General features: G+C 53.1%; 1 protein-coding gene across 1 annotated transcript in view; it reads right to left on the bottom strand.

Annotated features, from left to right (window-relative positions):
• Positions 1-1,183: 1,183 nt before the first annotated feature.
• IGF2BP1 (insulin like growth factor 2 mRNA binding protein 1) overlaps positions 1,184-21,025 on the bottom strand; it is a 30,155-nt gene continuing 10,313 nt past the window's right edge. Inside the window, exons 3-15 of the mRNA XM_030021148.2 lie at positions 9,223-9,271; positions 8,677-8,728; positions 7,816-7,879; positions 5,870-6,151; positions 5,034-5,168; positions 4,669-4,791; positions 4,006-4,141; positions 3,783-3,905; positions 3,307-3,423; positions 3,014-3,088; positions 2,565-2,696; positions 2,264-2,377; positions 1,184-1,916 (exon numbers count right to left, since the gene is read on the bottom strand). Of these exons, the coding sequence (XP_029877008.1) occupies positions 1,824-1,916; positions 2,264-2,377; positions 2,565-2,696; positions 3,014-3,088; positions 3,307-3,423; positions 3,783-3,905; positions 4,006-4,141; positions 4,669-4,791; positions 5,034-5,168; positions 5,870-6,151; positions 7,816-7,879; positions 8,677-8,728; positions 9,223-9,271 (1,495 nt within the window). The 3' untranslated portion in view covers positions 1,184-1,823. The remainder of the gene's footprint in view (positions 1,917-2,263; positions 2,378-2,564; positions 2,697-3,013; positions 3,089-3,306; positions 3,424-3,782; positions 3,906-4,005; positions 4,142-4,668; positions 4,792-5,033; positions 5,169-5,869; positions 6,152-7,815; positions 7,880-8,676; positions 8,729-9,222; positions 9,272-21,025) is intronic.

The following is a 21,025-nucleotide window of genomic DNA, read 5'->3' as shown; positions in this document are numbered from 1 at the left end:
TACTGTCCCTTCCAAATACTCAATATTAAAAACAAATCATTAAAATATATCTAAAATATAAAATCCACATAAGAGTGACGGGAATCAGTAACCATATTACATTCGTTTGATGTATATATTTGGTATCGTCTCATGAGAACAGTTATTCTTACTGCAGAAAGGAGGGTGGTGGTTGCGGTTTTCTTTTTTTAAATAATGAAAAAAATACCTTTATGAACTAATAAAAATGTGCCAAATTTCAAGAATATTTTTTCCCCACCTAGAGAGATTTGGAAGGGGGGAATAAGACACAAATAGCCCCAGGGGAGTTCACGTGAGCTGGCACCTCCCCAGTTTGCTAATAAAAATATTCCCTGGGTGTTTTCCGAAAAAAAAAAAAAACCCTGTATTCCCCCGCGGCTGAGCCCCCGGAGGCTCCGACAGGATTTCGGGGCGCAAACCTCCCACTCCGGGTGGGGAAACTGAGGCTGAGGGCGGCTGGCAGAGGACGTGGCAATGGAGTCAGGCACAAAAGCGGCCCCGGCTCAGCGGCAAAGCCGAGCGCCCTGCGGCTGAGCATCTCTCCGCTGCACCCCTTCACCCCTCCGGCTCCCTCCCCACCTCCCAAACCATTCTGCACACGTTTAGTTCCCATAATCTGATTACTAAAGAGATGAAGATTAATTCAATGTTTCCTACCAAGCAGGGGTTTCTTTGCCTTTTTTTTTTTTTTTTTTTTTTTTTTTTTTTTTTTTTTTTTTTTTTGGTGGTGGTTTATTGCTGTTGCTTGAAGGGAGGAGTGAAAAGCAAAAGCCCTTCCCCTCGCCCCTTCCCTTCCCCGGACAGTTTGCCTCGTCTCTAGGACGGGTTGTCACCTCCGCAGCGGAGATCACTGAGAAAAATGGTCGCGTGTCCCGCTTCTGCCATAATTTCATAGGCTTCAAAAAAAAAAAAAAAAAAAAAAAAAAAAAATTTTCTTTCTTTAAACTAACTTAAAATGAAAAGAAACATTCAAACAACTGAAAGAAAAAAATCATCCTGGAAAATAGAGGTGCTCTCCTGGCTTCTAAGGCTTTACAAGGCACTGCACTGCAGGCAGCACAGGCAGGAGGAATCCTGCCCTCCCGCACGCCTGCTGGTGGTTCTGAGGCTGGAGCGGTGCAGAGCTCCCAAGGGACCCAAATCCATTTGGTGCTAAGGTGGGGGGTTTATTTTCTTTTTTTTTTTTTTTTTTTTTTTTTTGCCCACAAGGGATCTCATTACCAACAGGGGTTGGTAAGAATCCACTGGAATTTCTCTTAAAAAAAAAAAAAAAATTAAAATAGGGGGGGAAAAAAAAAAAAAAAAAGATCAAAATTAAACGCTCCAAAAGGCTTAACGTCGCTCTGGGAATATCCACCAGCCGCGGGGAAGGAGGGAGCGAGGGGTCGGGGAGACGCAGCCGCCGGGCGCCCCGGCTGGGACGGGACCTCCAGAGGCTACTTAAATGAGAGGGCAAATGCTGCACCCGCGAGAGGGGGACCCAGCACCGCGGTGCCCGCGGCTTCGCCACGCCGTCGTCCCCCGGCACCCAGCGCCGCGCCGGCCTCGGCGGAGCAGCCGGCTGGCCCGGCGCGTTGCAGCACCTCTCGCTTCATTTAAGTAGCTGTCCTGGCACGTGGAGCTAAAAACGGACCCAATTTTCTTTTTTACCCTAGCCATCTACCTTGGAAGCCAATCAAACTGCCTTTTAATCTCGATCGGTTAATGAAAAAATTAGCGTCTGTCTACGGTAACTGATTCCCAGCCACTCTTAAGCCCGGCATTGGCTTGTTCCGCTTTTCACGTTGGTGTCGGTGCTGCTCTTATTTCCTCCGCGCTTGCGTCTGGCCGCTCTGTCCCTTCTGGTGCTGCTGCTTCACCTGGGCCAGGATGTCTCGGATCTTGCGCTGAGCCATCTGCGGATGAGGAGAGCAAAGGGAGGAGCTGGGAGGGAACCCCAGGGCCGGCGAAAAAGCTTTGCGTGTCGTGAAAGGTGCAACGGCTGGGTGAAATGGCTCCTGGAAATCCATTCCCGCCCTATTTTTAGCCTGCTTTCCCCCAGAAGTAGGGTTTGGGAGGTCACGCTCCGCGTGCGCACACACTCCCACAGCTCTCCGCGCTTCTCCCACCATCACCCGCTTCTGCAAACACCACCAGCCAGGCACGGGAAAAACTTCCACAGGAGGCTACACGCATGGACGCAACCCCATACGAGCCATCAGAGAATCCACCGGCGCTAGCGCGGGAGCTGCCGGAGCCGTACCTGGCTGGCGTAGAAGTGCCCGATGATCTTCACGATGACCTGTTCGTTCTCGTCGGGGGTCTGGTCCCGCGGCACCACCACCTCTGCCGCCGTCAGGTTCTGCAGCTCATTGACCTGCGGGGAAGGGGCAGAGACCACCCCATCGCATCGTGCGGGAAGCACAAGCTCCTCCGGGATGTCCCAGCCAGTCGCTTGGGAAATCTGTCCCTGGGATGTCCCCAGGCACTGGTATGAAGTAGCCACCCTCCCAGGGATGTCGTGTCCCCCCCCCAACTCCCGTCCAAGCATCGCTTCTGCTTACGGTTTTGCCCCCTTTGCCGATGACCCTGCCCGCGGCCGAGGCGGGGACACGGATGTGCGTCTCCAGCTTCACTTCTTCCTTCGGTCCAAAGAAGTTCTCCTCCTTCAGCTTCCCGTAAATCCTGCCTTGCGCCTGCGGAGGGGAGGGAGGACGGAATCAGGCATCACCCGAGATGTCCTACCCCAAACACGTCCCCACCACGGCACGGGCACGCAGCCGGCTCGGGGGTCTCCATCCCTGGGACCCCGGGATGGGCCAGCATCCCATGAAATCCCAATTCCTCAGGGTTTTAAACCAGTTCAGCCCCTGGGAGAGCCAATGTTGGGTTAACCCAGTCACAGACTGGGCTTAAAATTGGGGTCACCGCCCTGCTCCTCCCTTCCCGGCTCCATGGGGCGGCGGAGAGGGGCACCCCGAATCCCCCGCGGTGACGGCAGCGCAGGGGGAACCTTAAACTGAGCTTCTGGAGGGCCCGTGATGACGACCATGCGCACTTTGGAGTCCGGCGTCTCCGGAGGGGCAATCTGGAGGGGGGAGAGAGACGGCGGCTGCGGCGGAGAGCGGCACGGCCAGGGTGGCAGCCGTGCCCTCCCTCCCCTGCGCCGCAGGATTGGGCCCCCAGCCCGACTGCCTGGGCTTTTTGGGTGGTTTTCCCAGCCAGAAAGGTCCCCGCTCAGGGAGGTGCTGGCAGAGGTGTGTGTGTGGGGGGGTCCGGGGTCTGTCCCCACTGGGGCAACACTACCTTGATAGAGGCACTTGCGAACCGGGAGAGCTGCTTGATGTGTTGGCCCTTCTTGCCGATGATGGCACCGACCGCCTGCGCGGGGATGAAGACGTGCACCGTCTCCTGCTCCGGAGGCTGCGGGTACAGCGTCACCGTTCAGGGCTCAGCGTCACCGTTCAGGGCTCAGCGTCACCGTTCAGGGCTCAGCGTCACCACGGGGATCGAGGCTCTAAGTCCCCTCCCAAGTGATGCCCACGCCTCTCCCAAGGGTGCAGGGCTGAGCCACCCAAACCCTGTGGGGTCTGAGCCCCTTCTCCACCCAGTTTGCAATAATTTACAAAGACCAGATCCTGCACCCACGCTGGACCTGACCTGCCTGCTGACAGCAGGGGATGCTGAAGGCATAACCCTGACCATCGCAAGGGTCTTCTCCACGCAGGGGACAGCCCCGAGGTGGAAGCAGGAGCGGTTTGAGCTGCCCGGCGTTCACCTACCATGAAGGAGCTGTACGGCGCAGCCCCGGAGACGCTGCTCGGCGGAGGAGGTACTGCGTTGGAGGAGGCAGGGAAGAGGCCAACTGCAGCCAGGTTAAGGCCAGGGATGAGGTGAGATTGCAACTGAGGGTGAGAGGAAAGAAATGCTCATTGCTTTTATCAGGGCAACCTCCTAGAGAGCTCCCATCAGCCGAGACACAGGGCAGGACCAAACCCCACTCACGCTCATGGCAGCCACGTCGTTCTCGTAGGCTTCCCTCACTTTCTTCATGATCTCCTGCTCCGCTTTGCAGCAGTTCTCGATGGAGCCTTTCACCGTGATGGTTCTTTCGGGGTTGTATAGAGTCAGGTCCTGCAAGCTGATGGGAAAACCAGCGTCAGCACCGAGACCCCACACAACCAGCGCTACGCCGGGTCCTCTGGTCCTTCTGATGGGTGCCATTGGGGTGCTGGGGACACGGGGTGCCACTGCCACTGTCCACTGGGACTGCCTGGTCCCAGTCAGAGCAGGGACTAGCACCATGGTTTCCACGGGGAAGTCCACTCTGCCTTCCCCAAAAACATGGCTTAAGAGTAAAACCCCAGTCCTGGCCATCAAACCAGCCGGTCCTGAGTTCTGCAGCCCTGAAGGGACCCGGAGGGGACACAAAGGGACAGGGAGGGGACACCGAAGGGACGGGGAAGGGAACACAAAAAATATAAAGCCAAGATTCTTCAAGAGAGCTTTAGGGAGTAAAGCACCCACACCACCAGCTGGCTTCCCAGCTGACAGACAGGCATCTCTGCCCACTCTCACCACATCACCCATCTCCTCCTCATCCTCCCCACCCGCCCCGGGCTGAGGAAGATCTGCCCTGGTTTCCCCAAAGGAAGAGAGGATCCTTACGACGAGATGGTGATTTTTGTCTCCGTGTCCTGCTCCACTTTCTTCAAGTTTCGCCCTTCTTTGCCGATCAGGCGCCCCACAAAGTTGTTATGGGCCAAGATTTTCAGAGGCACTTCGTCAGCTCTTGAGAGAGGAATGGGGGAATAAAACAACATGAAGGATTACCGCAGCCAGAAGAGAAGGGATTTGGTACAGAGGGATGGGGGAAGCTCAAGCCCCCTTGCTTGGAGTCCCTGGGTCCCCCAAACGAAAGCTCCTGCACGCACGGGAGCATCACCCGGCTTCGGGCGTTAGGACGGTACCACAGCCCAGCGAAGAGCCGCGGACGGGATACGCATGCACAGAAAGGCAGGGGGAAACCTTACGTCTTGGTGTCCTTTGCCTCCTTCTGCATGATCTCCAAAATCATCTTGCAGGCAGCGGAGCAGCCCTCGGGGGTGGAGTGGATGCTAATGGCTTTTTCTGCGGCTCCCGCATTTTCTTTCCGGTGCACGTCGATCCTGCAAGCACGGGATGGGCGCTGGGGAAGGGGAGCAGCTCTGCGGCTTCCCGGCAGCGCGAGCGCCGGCTGCTCCGCTCCCCACGAACCACCTGGAGCTCACACTCGACTGTAAGGTTATATGCACCCAGGGAAGGTGAGAGGAGTTAATTCTGGTCTCGATACTCGACATGGATGCAGTGGCTAGAAGCTCAAGTCACAGAAATCCAAATAAGGCATCAGCATCTATTTATTTTAAGCAACAGGAGCGATTAAGTGGTGGAACAAGCACAAGCCTGGGAGGACGGGATGGGCTGTCCATCACCTCATGTCTTAGATAAAGCCTTCCTTGGGGGACAAGAGCCGTAGCCAACATAAGCTCAGGGGCCAAATGCAAGAGCAGGCAGGTGAAGCTCAACAAGCTCGTGCTAAATGAGACCGGCTGAAGCAGCGACATCCCCACGCGCCTGCCCGGGTCCCATCCCAGCCAGGGCAGCCCCGGCAAAGGGAGACACGTAGGGAAGCGCAGCCAGAGAACCTGGCTGGGGCAGGGCATGGGAAAGTGGCTCTTGGACACACTGCCCTGCACAGCAGGAGAGCCGGAGGGGCCTCAAATAGCCCTTTCTCAAAAAAAAAAAAAAAAAAAAAAAAAAAAAAAAATCCAGCCTCAGAAATCACTGCAAACCACAAGGCGCAAACCAGCTCACGGGAGAACGGACTCACTTGGACTGCGTCTGCTTGGTGATGTTCCTGATGGTGGCCCCTTCCTTGCCGATGATGGCACCCACATACTGGGTGGGCACCAGGAGACGGAGGGGGATATCCACCGGCTGCTGCTTGACCGGTGCCCCGGCGGTGACGGGGGAGCCCTGCCTGGGAGCACCGCGTGCCCCGAAGCCGCCTCGCCGCCCGTTCTCCGGCCCTTGCATGGACTGCTCGTCAGGGATGTAGGAGACCTTCAGCGCGTGGTTCTCCAGCTGGTGCCCGTTCAGCTTCATGATGGCTCTGGAAGGAGAGAAGGAATTGCGGGTGAGGGTTCCTCCTGTCACGCTCCCACGCCGAGCGGCAGCGCATCAGTTCGGCTCAAAACGGGCCAAGCCCTCCCTGGCGTAACGCCTAGCAAGGGAAGCACCGGGAGCGGGGAAAGGAGACGTCACCGATGCCACGGGAACCTGGCAGGACTTTCCACCCAGCCTGGATGAGCCCAAGTATTTTAAGGGGAACCTCTCCGAGCACCCAGGGCAAGGACGGGATCGTGCAGGGAGCGATACCCCCATCTCCTCCGCCTTATGATTTTTGTCCAATATCTCAAATCCCTCTCCCGGCAGGACTTCAAGGACTGCAAGAACTGAAAGCTGTCGATAGATGGGGCTGGCAGCAAGAGCAAAGCAACAGCTTTGGCCACCGCTCTCGACAGCTCCTTCAAACCTCCCCAGCTTTCTGCGGAGACAACCCAAACTGCAGCTCTCCAGAAAGTGGTCAGTGACTCAACTCTTGCAAAAAAAATAACAAAACAAAACCAAAAAAACCCTAAAACTGGCTGAACAGAGACTTTCCCTGCTAGCAGCCTCATCCCTGCAGGATGCAAAGGGACCAGAGAAAGATGCTCGATGAAGCCCACGCATTCCCGGAGGAGGAAAAAGCAGGGGAGAAGGGCTGCAGATCTGAGAGCAAAACTACTTGCACAAAATTCTTTTGCTCGGTACTTTCTGGTAAAAGAAACTCAAAATATTTCACTTTATGGGGTGCAAAGAGCAGGGTTGGTGCGGATGGACAAGGGACGGGAGGACAAAGCAGGAGCGTTCCTCTCGCTGGGCTCCACAGCCGGACCCTGCCCTGTGTTATTACAGAACGTAAAACAAGACAGCGGTTCCCCCATGAAGGTTTGCTGCGGCCGCGCATGCAACCACAGCAAAGTTGGGTTTGACAGCTGAAGTATTATCGGCCGGGCGGCCCTTTGGAACCCGGCGCTTTGGCAGTGACCACAGGGGATGTCCCCGGGGACGGTGGCGTGGCCGCAGTGGCCACATTTGACACGTTCCCACCTTGGTGACAGAAACCTTCCCGGATAAAAACCTATGAATCAATCCCCACGCTCCTCCAGGCTGCTCTCCAAGGAAAGCGCTGATCCTGTCCCTTTCCAAAGCCTTTTGACAGGGCAAAAGGAAAAAGAAATAAACAGCGATGAAAACCCAATTAATTTTCCATTTGCATTTAGTGCAAAGTCTGATCTTCCCCGGGCAGGATGGAGAAGGGAGTTGCAAGTCTCTCGATGACACGGCCATCAGCCAGAAAGGACACGTGCTGCCTGACGCCTACCAGCTCCTATGATATTTGATCTCATTATTACTTTTTCTGGAGACCTTACTCCCAAAATCATGCAAATACAAGAAAATCTCCACTTTTCCTTGAGCAAAAAGTTAGGTTTTTACTCTCTGAACTGCCGAGAAAAGCCTAAAAACTTAAATGTCCATCTGAAGGTGAAGGAAAAGAAATCAGAGCTTGGGGAGGGTGTCCTCAAAGACTTGCTGCATTTTTATCCAAAATTCAGGAATTCTGAGGTCATCGGACTCCCAGCACTGCAAATCGTGTTTTCTGCAAGCGGGGAAGGGGCCGGAGCCGCAGCAGGGAGGACAGCCCGAGCTGCCGGGGGTCCACGGGGCACTCACTGCCTGGTCTGCTCCCGGTTGGCGTAGGTGACGTTGACAACGGCCGTCTCGCTGTCCGTGTTCACTGAGAGCAAACGAAGCAGAAATCAGAGAGGCAGCACGAGCGCCTCAGACCAAAGCCCCCCCACCCCGAAAAGCTGAGAGACCCCCTCGGACAAGTCCCTGCTCAGACGAGTCCCCTCCGGGGTTTCCCAGGGATTTGTAAGCATTTTTCTCCTGCAAGGGAGAAGAGTGTCCGAGGGCTCAGGCCACGGTGGGACTCATCCTGGGCAGCACAGTCCCTCCTGCCTTATCGAAAGGATCCCGATACGCCATCGTGCTCTGCACCAAAGCCAACCCCATCCTGCCATCCCTCGCCAGAGCCCGGGGACGGTCCCAGGAGCTCCTCTGAGCCCTCCTTTCCATTTCTAGGAGGGTTATGGTAACTCTACTCTCATTAAACATCCCGGGGGCAATATTAAACCTCCTGTCTCAACTGATCACCATTAGAGGCTGAGATAAAATCTGCCAAGCGGAGACAGATAGTCCCCGGCCAGCCTCGGGAGAGCATCCTGCAGCTTCCCCCAAAGCGGCTGCCGGTGGGTACCCACGGGTGCGGTGGGAACGATGCCGACCTGGCACCCGATGCGGGGACACCCACGTGCGCTGCCCAAAGCCACCGCATGGGATTCGTCTTTTAGCAACGGGGAACAATAAAAAAAAGCCCCAGCGACCAGGCTGAGACCTCTTGACATCTTTAGCTGCGGCTTCTGCTGACAAAGCAAAATCGCGTGTCCGTCCTCACCCTCCTCCCCCCCCAAAAACAGCTGGGGCAGAAAATATCTTCAATAACAGCAAGTTGGCATCTTTTTTCAGTCCTACCTTGCTCGCAGTTTTCTACGGTGCCATACTGGGCTAGCAAACCATCCAGAACCTGGAAAAGGGAGAAAAAAACCCCCACTTTACGCTGGGATTGTCAGGACAGACCAGAGAAATACAATCAATCAATAAAGGCAGCTTTCTAGTCATTAAGATTTCACAAGCAATTAGATGAAGGAAGCTCCTGCCTGCCCCAGGACGCTAGACCACGGGACCTCGGAGCCAACTGAGGGGGGGAAAAGTGTCGGGGAAAAGTCCCGGCAGCCAGCAGGAAGAAAGGATCCATTTTGTTCCTTATACAATAGATAAATCATATAACCCTGTTATTAATGGGGATTTTTGTTGGTGTGGCTTACGTTGCTTCTACCGCTTGAATTTACTCCTGTAACAGAAGAAGAATAACCTACGTGGACACAAAAGTCTAGTATAATTAGACCCAATTAATAACAAAGAAAAGGATAAATCAATTTTAACCCCAAGTACAGAAACTGGGGAGGGGGGGGATTAGTCCTTAAATCTGATCTACCCTTCTCCGCTTGCTCCTCTTACCTCCCATCGCAGCTGGGGTGGGATGTTTCGGATTTGAATTTTCCGGCTCCTGAAATAAATGAAAAGCGATTAAAAAGCAAATTTGGTGTCCAAAACACTGCCGTCTTGCATTGAACTGTTGCACGTTGACGTATCTAATCAAGCTTTGCATTTCCATACGCTATCAGGGTTTCTGATGGCTTTTGGCTAATTACACCCAGCCTGGTCGGTGCTGGATTTACGCCAGGAGCTTCACCAAGAACAAGATGCCAAAATCCCCCCAAGCCTTTGGCACTGGTTGGAGCCCTAACGCAGGCACGGCTGGAAAGGCAGAGACTTTTGCCAGATTAAATAGAAGGTTTCAAAAGCAAAAAGGGAGCCGTGTGTTCATGTAACCTGCCCTCCTGCACTGGAGGCACGAAGAGACAACCCTTGGGATGCCACCGACCGCTGGCGGGAGCTCCCGGAGCATCACTGCCTCATCCAAAATCCCGGCTAAATATTAACCGGGGAGATCAAGGCACGGGCATCCCAGCTCCACCAACAGAGATGGTCTCAGGCTACTTCTCCACTCACATTTTTGGCTCTTCCTAACCTTACTTTTCCCAAAATAGAAACTCTTTTTTTAATTCCGAAGCCAAATTTGCCCCGGGGGTGCTGTCCCCCCCCATCCCACCCCTCGCCGTGCAGCTGCTGCAGACAGCTGAGAGCAGCCGTGGGCTCGGCCGGCAGCTCCGGCACCGGCACACAACCACGCTGCCGGGGCTGCCGGCACCCTGACACGCTGCCAGACACCCCAAGACCCCCCACCTAAAGGCAATGACACCTTTAGGTGCCCAAGGCTTTGAAGGACGCAGCTTTGTGGGTGCAACCCGCATGCAAACAGTGCCAAACCCCCACGGATGGCTGGTCCCCCCCATTGGCCTCTGTTTTTCAGGAATAACCAAAACCACTGAATTTTAAGATGCCTAAAGAAAAGGAAAATAAATGCCGCAACCGTGGCAGGCAGCTCAGCACTATATCGGGTAAATATCCTCGAACCGGCTCATCACAGACCCGGGCTTCAAATTCAAAGTATTTGTGAATGCATGAAATAATCCAAAAAAGGAGAGAAAATGAGATTCCAGATCCTTATCTTCTAATTACACAACTTCAGAAGGTGGCTCAGCTCATTTGTCAATGAGAAGAAATCATCTCGGCATGAAATGGCCCAAAGCCATCGGTACGATTTAGCCACACAGGTAAGGATTCCTCCTCAGCCCCTTCATCCTGCAAGGTAAAAGCAGCTGCCTCGAGCATCCCCTCTGATCCGTGCTGCTGATGCAAACCCCCACACATCAAAATCCCCAAAAGAGCTGGCGTGGTTGGGTGGTTTCAAACAAAACCAGAACTGACGTTTCCCAAAGTCACCAAAGATTTCTCAAAGATTCAGACCGGAGGAATGGGATGGCCAGATTTGGGGCTGCTCTCCCATCTGAAAGTCAAAATGAAGCACAAAAAATAAGATTTTCAGAGCTCCTGCCAGCTCAGCCACCGGGAAGGCTCCGAAACACCAAATTTTGTCACTACTACAGATGCAAGCCAGGTGGATGAGGAAAAAGAAACCAACCCAACCCTTAAAATCACAGCATGTTGTGGGGGGCTGCAGGAAGCAAAGTGGGGGGAGCACGCTCTGAAACCAGATCTCTCGTTTACGTGCTAATCCGCATCCCAAAATGAATGGGAGAGAGATTAAGAAATTCAGAATGCGAAGAATGTCACAGTCCAGGGAGGGTCAAAAGGATTTGAAGTGATAGAGGAAACCCCGTAGGTCTCCCACCGCCCACCCCTGCCACGGAAACTTGTCCAGATAGCTACAAGCATCTGCACGGGCAGAGCATGTGTTCTGCACATACGTGACCAGAATCAAATGTGCTATGGAGAGAAAAGAGCCATTTATGTCCTCACACCGTAATTCTGCTGGTGGCATCTAGTTTTCTCTCCCCCCCCCCCCCCCAAAAAAAAAAAAAAATTAATTAAAATAAGAATCGGATCTCCTTTTCTGAGCTTGCTGGAGCGCCTGCCCAGGCAGAGCATCGCCTGCATCCGTGCTGGCTGGGCAAGGTGAAGGGGCTGCTCTGCGCCTCACCGGGGCCACTGTGCTTTTATTAATATGTTAATTAACCAATAATTCCTCCCATCGCGACCACGCCACCGGGATTATTTGCCGCTCCTAACACCCTCCATCACTGACGAGGCCACGCTCGGAGGGAGAGATGGGTCTTTTATCAGCCCAGCCAGGTGAGCTGCACAAAGGAGAGCAAGATCCCGCAAAATCCCGGGATGAGCCGGCATCCCGAATTCTCGACTCCTGGCCCATCTCCACGGGCACCCATCCTGCCCCAGGGAGGGCAGAATCGGAGCCGCATCCATCACCCTTCAGTGAGGACTGGCTCGACATGGAATTGTCCCACAGCGGGTGGAAACCTCCCCTTCCGATGAACAGCTCTTGCTCGAATCCGGCTCCGTCCGAGCACTCGGCAGCAGCTGTGGTTAGAATTACAGAGGAAGTCATGAATAAATAAACCCCGTTATTTGCTTTGCTAGAAGCAGGTCCTGCTGTATTTAAATCCTCATCGCGAAATGCCGCTTTTCACACCACCGAATGCGACAGCCCGGTTCTGCCCGCTCCCACCTCCACGCCAAGCGGAGCTCGACTCCAAATAAATAATTCCGCGAGACTGCGATTCCCCGGCTTTTTATTCACAATATGCCAAAAGCAGGATCTCCTCCCTCCCGTGCCGCTGAAGGGCTCTCGCAACCTCCGCTCGCCCGACCTCGGCTGCCAGCCAGGACCGGTGCTCGTGCCCCTCGGACCAGCCCCGGCATCTCCAGCCCGCGGGAGAAGGTGAGAGCTCTGCCGGACGCTGCTCGTCTTACGCCGAAGGCAAGAGCCTCCCAGATCCTTGGGGTGAGCCGGAGCGGACCGATCGACTTGGTAAATAAATGTCTATTTGCAAATCTGGCCAGTTCCTGTGCATGCTGGTGGCTTTTTTTTATTTTTACAAATAAATAAATAAATAAAAGGGGGAGGAAAGAGGAGGGCGAACAGCTGCAGGGCTGTAAGGGGAGAGGAACCGCGAGTCCCAGGGACGGATCCCAGCGTTGCCCTCCTCCTGCTCCACACCGACGGTGCTATTTGCGATAATGGGATTTTAGCATCCCACTATGTCCATTGTTCAGTCCTGGAAAACCTGCCAACGTGCCTGGCAGCCCCACGCGGATCTGCTGGCTCTCCTGCAGAGCCAGGAGTCAAAGTGAGACATTTGAAATCTCTTGACGCTCTCAGAAAACCCTCCCTGGCCATGGGTTGGGCTCACTGGGAAAAAAAAAAAAAAACCACCCACCCACCCTGACGCAACCGGACTGCAACAGGAGGCTGTGATGGGACCCACATCATGGAGCCACACCACAGATGAGCATCTTGGGTCAGTCCTTCGTTACCCCCAAGCACTGGAAGCACCAAGATCTGCTCCATCAAAGGCTTTCCTCGGGTTTTCCTTCAGCCAGCTCTTTAAAGAGCTCAACACACCAACAGGTTAAACCTCACTGGGGAGGAAAAGCAAAGAGACAGAGCAAAGTGTCATGGAGCAACCTGGAATGTCCACGTACCATGGAGATATCTCGCCCTCTCACACTGTGCCCATCAATACCGCGTGGGTTAAACCCAAAGTGCACCAGGAGGGACCTCTTCTCCAAAAGGGAGAAACTGAGGATAAAACAGGAGAAAGTGGCAGCAAAGGAAAGCCCTGTTCGCTCAGAAAACACCCGCTGCCGGTCAGCCAGACAGCCTTGGAGCCAGCTGGAAACCACTCCGTGTCCCTGATGCACCCAGAGCCCTCCCAGCCCGCACAGCATCGCCGGCTCTCGGTGCCGCGTCGGCAGCCGCATCCTCGGGTCCCCACGGCACATCGGCAGCACGAACGGACTGGTACCCGCGGCAACCTTCGCAGAAAATCCTGATCACCCAGGGAGGCAGAATCGTCATTAAGAATCCCAAATTAGGTTTGGGATTTTTTTTTTTTGGTTTGGTTTTTAGTTTTTAAATCTCGCTGGGAAACATCCAAGCACAGATTCAGCCATCAGGATCCCCCTTCTCTCACCCCTGGATGCATCCCCAGAGATCGCCTTCAAAAGGGTGGCCAGAGCCTCCCACTTAATTAAGAATCTGCTGGTAATTCCCCGGAGTGGACTGGCACGGTGGCGGCAGTGGCAGGGACCCAAGAAAGGGGCACTAGCTAGTTAGGAGCAGGCAGCCTGGCCGGGGGCCAGCGGGAGGCTGGGACTGGCCGTCGCGAGCCGAAGGCAACGGCAAAGCAGCGCCGGCACAGCCCAGCCTCGCTCGAGGGTTCCCCTCCCTTGTGCACGAACCCCGCGCGGTGTTTTCGAGGCAACGTTTTGGACGGGGGGGCAGAGCCGATCCCCGCTGCGTCACCAGTATGGGTGCATCCCTGCCTCCGGTGAGGAGCCCGAGCGAGACTTGCTGTCACCTCCTCCCAATAAGGTTTTGGCCACAGGTCCCAGCTGAGACGAGAGCTGCTCTTTCCCAGCGCAAAAACCTGGAGAGACGTTCGGAGAGGAGCATCGCCGCATCCACAGCCACTGAGCGGGTTGGCGGCGGAGCTCGGGATAAAACCTCTGTCTCTCCATCGCGTCCCGCGGATGTGCCTCCTTCCCTTGCCCCGCAGCACACGGAGCCTCACGGAGCAGGCAGGGGCTCGCCGATGGACTGGGATTATTTTGCCAAAAGGGATTTGTCCCCAAGCATCACCTGTGCTGGCAGCGCGGAGGCAGCCGGAGGGATCGGCGCAGTGGGCGCAGGGAGGAGAGGAGTACGGAAGGCGCAGGATGCTCAGGTTACCCCGACTATTGCCTTCTGAGTGTTTAGCCCCAAACGACATTCCCTGTGATCCGCAGGGAACGGACACCCACAACCGCCCGTGTTACTGCCGCACGATGCTCTACAAGGCTCGTCTTTAGGGAGCACCAACAATCCCCATGCACAGGGGTGACCCCAACGAGGGAAACGGCCCCACGGCGTGGCTATCTCCAGCACAGCCAGCCCCACAGATTTCCTTCCTCTTCCCTCACTGGTCCAGTTTTAGTCAGGACAACTTGATTTCTCTTTAGCCCCAAAGCAAAGGGCTGGTTTAGTGAACGTCTGCTAGAGGAAGGGCCAAGCCCGAGCATGCCGGCAGGAGCTGCTGGTCCTCTGTCCCCCATCGCTCTGCGTTACGGTGTCAGCAATAGCTCTGCAGTCACCCCGGAGCCGTACACACCCCAGACATGCTTTCCGTGGGATGTTGGCTACAGCATCACCCTTACATCCAATATCTCCTGGACCTTCTCCGTCCCCCACCGTGGATTTGTCAAAGCAGAGGTGACTAACGGCACCAAGACGCCGAAGGACCAAGCTCTGGGCTCTTCCCGACCCCAAGCACTGACCCCATCCTGGCCATCTCCTACCAAAACCATTTAGGCAGCTCCTCGGGGCAGGAGGAGGACGGCCAAAGCCAGAGACATGGGGGGACCTACTAGAACTGAACAACATTAATGATGGCTTTTCAATCAAATGCAAATGTTATGCAAATTTGGGGGCTGAAAACACAGTGCATCCCTGATTCAATTAACAGCATTTCATTTATCTAGTTAGGCTTTGATTCAGGAAAGCACTTAATCCTGTGCTTAATGTGTTGTTGTTGTTGTTGTTTTTTAATGTTTTAAACATTTTTAAATAGGAAAATGTGGTTGCTAAGACACAAACGTTGCCAGGGGGACTCGGAGAAAAGTTGTAGCAGAAATAACTTGCTTTTCCTTTATAAACTGATAGGCTTTCAATTTGCCGGCATCTCCGCAAAGCAGGAATATTATCCCTAAACATTGACAAAGCAACAAAAGCAGAAAAAATGGAGGTACCTGCTGGAAGCCCACAGCAGATCCCTACCACACCTCCAAGCACAACCCAACACCGTCCGTCCGCTCGGACGGCATCTGCCTCCAGGCTTTAGCCACTTCACCTGTGATTTGCCATCTTTTGCGTTGCCCTCCAAGTCAACGCACCTCTCGGCTTCCCCGCGTGCCGGTCGGTTGTTGTACTATTAAACCCACTGACACACGAACATCCCAGCAGGACCAGACACGCGAGGTCCTCGCTGGAAGCGCTCACACACTGGCAAGGCAGGAAAAAAAACCACATACCGAATTCACCGGATGATGCTCAAGCAAAGCCAGCGATCCTAATTCCCTCCCCTCAAATGCAGCATTACTAAGGTTTGAGTCATACTTAAGCAGAGACAGATATTTGAATTTGTTTCTGACTCCAGACCTCCTGACCCAGTTCCTCACAGAGGTGCAGCAGGTCCAGGCTGAACTTTTGGAGCCTTCGTGGTTTGGAAGAAAAACCTCAATGTGGGAATGGGGAGGAACCACGGAAAAGTCTTCCCCTGAGTTTGCAAAGAGCCTAAACCCAGAGCTCTGCGATTTGGAGGCATCACATTTGTTTTGAGCATTAGCGCCGCAGTGTTAAACATCAAGGATATTCAATTTGAGCACATAAGTAAAAAAACACAGATCTGAGCTAGCATTTCCTAAAGGTTGGGGGGTGAGCCCCAAATTAAGGGCATTTTTTACAGCACTGAATTTTTCTGCCAGAGTTAAGGTCATCACTGCCCTCTCCTGGCCATGCTGCTCCCCATCACCAGTCCCCCCACCACAGCATTGCCCAGGCCCCCCGTACCCCTCTTGTGCCCCTTGCTTCAAAGCCTGGCTTCACCGCTGAAGCTGCTGATTGAGGTAGATTTGGACTACGACCTGGGCTGTGATATGGGGCAGGTTAGGTATAGTCCCATGGAGCGTGAAAAAAAAGTGGGAGAACCCCATCAAAAAGCCCCCAGATGTGCTACAGTTGAGCAGGATCCAGGAGGGTGGAATGGGAAAGGAGAAGAGCATCCCTTTTCTTGTCCTGAAAAGGGATCCAGCTTGCAGCCTGCCTAGGAAACACCGATTTAAACAATCATTTTTCTGTATCTCCCATAAAGAAAAAGCACAGGTCTCCCAGAGAACCACCCCCTGCCTCCAAAACACCTTCTCTCACCAGACCTCCACTTAATGTCATCAGTGCAACAAGCTCTTAAACTCTAACACCCTTTCTTCTAAAAGCATCTTGTGTTATTTTGAGCTGCTGCCCTCTTTCCTTGCAACCCCAGTGACCTGCTTGCCCTCCTATCCCAAATCTTCACGAAGAAACAACTTCTCTATAACCGCACACCAGTGAAAAGCCTCCATGGCCAGTGGTTGCCACCACTGGGGGACCTGGCCAAGGCGAGAGAGGAGAGTCCCAGCTGCGCCTGTGCGACAGCAAAGCCAGAGCTGCAGGGTGGCTGATGGGAAAGAGATTTGGGGGTGGAATAAAAGGAAGAGGAGGTTGAGAAAGAAATATGCAAATATGTATAATGACAAGATTAAAGCAGCAGTAGCAGAAAGAAAGGCAGAGAGAAAACCCGGCTCATCCCTTGAAGAGAAATGATCCAAGAGGAGATCAGGCCAAGCCAACAAAGGCATTTGGCTTCTTGCAGTTGGAGGGACGCAGAAGTGAACTGGCCATGGGATTTCGGAGAAACACATCATCTACGCAAGAGTCTCATACGGACCCACTCGCCTTGGCTAGCAGTTATCTCTGGCAAGCAAGCACGACGTGATTAATCCTTTCCATCAATCATCTCAGCAACCAGAACTTGATCTTGGGCTAATAAATCTGTCTAATTGGTTTCTCCCCATTAGCTCTTTTTCGGAACCGCTTTGTACACGGAGAATCACGCCTAATAATTGATGAGATTTTTTCAGGAAGCTGCCAAGAATGAGTTGTCCATGAGCATCCCTTTGAAAGCCTTGGAGAACTCATTCCTGCTTTTAGAAGAGCTGCTGCATTTCAGGTGCAGAGGGAAGGGACTGGTTGCTGCCCAGAGCCCGGAAAAACGCTCTGTCTTATATCCCCTCCTCTATTAAACTGCTGTTCTGCCTCTCCACTCCTCATTTTCCCCAGTGATCCCACGTAGATGGTGCTGGCATGGAGCACACGCCACATCCACCCAGTTAAGTGCCAACCTCTGAGAGGAGCCAATACCTCGGTGCTTCAAAAGATGCAGGAAATCGCAAAGAAATCTCAAAAACCCTTATCTTCAACTTGCCCAGAGGAAGCCTCTAGTCATCCCCCAGACTTCTGCAGTTAGTCCTTGCCAAAGCCAATACATCAAATATCTGCGGACAGGACAAGTTTAACAGTAAGTAATAGAGAGGAAAGATGGATGAGTTTTATACAATGCATCCATTTTGCATTATCTTTCCATTCCAATTTGCTGGCGAGTTGCCACGTATCGAAAGGTTCTTTCTGATGCTCTGAACATGCCCCAAAGCCAAGCCCAGCTAAACTCGGTGAGTTCCCACAGCCAGCAACCCAACCCCAAACCTCAGCGGGACACGCTGCCTCTGACAAATGGGTGGCAAGTGACACACCAGTTCCCTCCCAGCCAGCTCCGGCAACGGGTCAGCTCGGTCCCACTGTGACCCAACAGCCAGTGAGACACATTGAGGAATTTTCTTCCCTTAAGAAAAATCTAAAATTTCAACTCTCAAACTGCCCTTAATCAAACCTGACCCCCAAGCTGGCACTGGCTGGACTATGAACACACCAACAAATGTGATGTTTAAAGGCAAATTTTCTTGCAGATCATTACACGTGGAGGGGTGGCAGAAGTGGGACTCGTTCCTCGCCCCATCTTTTACCCATGGACCTCAAAGCACTTCTGAGACCATCACTTCAGAGCACAGCACAACGCAACAAACTCAAAGATAACTGGGCGAGGGAGCACACAGCATCATCTGCGTGTCCGCAAAGCGTCGAAGGGAGCACTACCAACTCCGCATGGCTATTAGCTTCCCTCTATCCCCGATGCTGATATAAAAACCTGAATAAAAGCACACACAAGATAAAGCATATTCTGCATTTTGGTGCATTCTGCACATTTCCGAGCATCTCCCTTCACCCACCGGAGCTGACTTTGAATAGAAAAGGTCCTAAGCGTGGATTCTCACTCAGCCACCGATACAGGAGATGTCTCGGTCCACCAGGTCTCCTGCCATCCTCGCCCAAAGCCGACAATGCACAAAATAAAAGCTCAGATCATGTGAAACCCACAGCATGGCTACACCGACTCCTGCCCTTCATTACTGCCTTCGTTAGGGTGCCGGGAATGGGGTTTCAGCAAGCAGCTGGGTGCCACCCATGAACTTCCCACCCACTTCTCCTTGCCACGAGAGGGCACCTCTGTCCTCCTCCAGTGCCCAGGACACATTTCTAACTGGTTTCCAGTGGTTCTTGATGGTGCTACGGGCTTGGGGATGCTTTGAGATGAGTTCAGGCTTGGCAAAGCAGCCAAGTGAAGCTTCGGGCAGGTCCCACGCAGCTGGCGTCAGCGAGAACCCCAAACCCTGTCAGCACATGCTCTCGGGTGGGTCTTAGACTGCTCTAATTTCTCAATAATTAAGCGGCATTACCAGGGTGATTGACAGGTGCCACTCAGATATGTTTCATAAAATTTTGCCTACAGAAAGTGGCCGGGGACATCTTTTTATTCTGTATTTCCAGCCCCTCCAGACAGCGGGGTATTGGTCTCTTACTGGAGACCTTACAAACCCCACAGGCTCGGAGCGCTTTGAGCAGGGGAAATAAGGAGGGACTCGTTAAAGCCGAGGGGAGCTGCAAGGATTCAGGGCCCTGACAACTTCAGATGCACAAGCACATGCCAGCGCAAGAAAGGAAGAGGAAACAAAACCGCTTGTGACTTCTGAGGGTTTCTCTGATCGAGGTCTGTGTCGGGAGGAGGAGGAGGAGGAGGAGGTGGACGAGGCAGCACGGGGACCGGCGGCTTTGAAAGCTGCTCCGCTGTGACGTTACAGTGCCATTACGGTGCCACGGACCCTCGCACCTGGCAGGTACAGATTTGTCAGAAAAGACCGGATCAAAAATCGATATAAGAGAGTCTCCGTGCAGGGCTCTGTGCCAGTGGCACCCAGCCTGTCTGAAGCCAAATCAGGTTGAACCAGTGCAGCGATTGCATGCAGACAAGCCCTCCGAGATCAAAGCGGACTCGTAAAGGGAGAATCCAGAAGTTACAACACAGATTATGCTATCTTCTGAGCTTAATTCAAGGGTGGAGACCCTTTTGCCAAAACTCAAGTTAAAACCCGTGATGCTGTACTCAGACCTGCCAGTCCTCCCAGTTTGGGTGGGGAGGTGGCAGAGGGGGTTTCAGACCTCCAGCAGCCCAGGTTGCGAGCAGCAGGCTTGTCCCCATCGTGTCGGGCACAAATCCCAGCCCAGATCCCAGAGAGGATCTCCCAAAAGCCCCTTCCAGCCCTGGCAGCAGCATTGGCGGGTCCAGGCAAGGACAACACAAAGATCTGCTGCAGGTTTGGTGTCGCAGCCGGGGCTGGTAAAGAGAAGAGACTAACTAAGATGAAAAAGTACAAGTGAGGCTTTTTTTTTCTTCTTCATTTCGAGCATAAATTTTAAATAGAACCACCGAGGTTCTTCACCAAATCTGGTTGAAGCCAGACTCGCTTTCCTCTTGCATTTCCTCTTCAGAAAGGAGGTGAGGGCAAAGCAAAACTCTTCTACGGAAATGCGATCTAGCATTTTCATTGAAAAATGAAAAATTAAAAGTTCCTCACGCAGAGCCCACAAAATCACATTTTGGGGGCAGAAGGAAAGATGCCAACGAACCCACCTCGGCCAGCCCAACCGAGAAAGCCAGCGGTGCCCGCGCGGATGCGGCCGTGCTCCTCCTCAGGCATTTACTCGGGTTTGGGAGAGGGTTAAACCCCCCGGCTGCTTCCTTCGTCCCACGGGTGCTGGACCAGCACCAGGGGAGATGTAAAGTTTCCAGATGGAGGAAGACGTCCTACATTTGTTAGTTTGGGCTTGGGTTTTTTTTAGCAAGGGGGTCGTGAATAAGAGAAGAAAAGGAAAAGGTTGAGGCTCAGGTAGGACAGGGCAGGAGCTGGAAAACAGCAAAGATGGGGCTTTTCTACTCCACTGCCATTCACCTCGTTACAGAGTAAATAGCGGTGCCGAAGCAAAGCCATTTAAAGCCCACTACTACTTTGGCACAGGCAACATGAAAAGCCAACCCGACAAACACACACCAAATAAATTCAATGCACCGTTAGGGAAATCCAGCATAAAGCTGTCTGAATATCTGATCTGGATTTTTTCCTAAGTGAATTCCCCTCAGTCATGTTCGTGCCCTCTCTCCTGTCTGCCTTCCATAAACATTCACATCGCCAAGTTTTACTGGCGCAAACAGCGGCAGAAAGTAGCTTTCAAAGTTGCATGAGCAAGTATTTGGGGAAACTAAATATAAAATTTGCGCTGTGCAAATATTCATGCCAGGCATGCAGGGGTGTGCAGACAGTAAGGCACAGGAACAATATCATGGGGCGCATAAAGGCTCACCAGGGGAAGCTCTTCATTCAAGCCATAGCTTTTGAAGTCACAAATATTCTCTCCCCCCAATACGTATCACATATAAAAGTCACAGCCACTTTGCGTCTCTGCCATAAGCAAGAAGAGGCTGCAGATGTCAGAGAAATTTGTTGCATTATTAGTTCAGCTGTAACTGAACGCTAAACAATGACTATATAAAGTTCATATAAAGTCGTATATTTAGGCTCAAATTCAGCATATGCCTCATTTTACCATTGAAGCAGCCCCATTAACTTCAAAAGG

This window comes from Aquila chrysaetos, chromosome 8, assembly GCF_900496995.4.
Source record: "Aquila chrysaetos chrysaetos chromosome 8, bAquChr1.4, whole genome shotgun sequence".
NCBI lineage: Eukaryota > Metazoa > Chordata > Aves > Accipitriformes > Accipitridae > Aquila > Aquila chrysaetos.
This window is presented reverse-complemented; position numbering and strand designations above follow the sequence as displayed.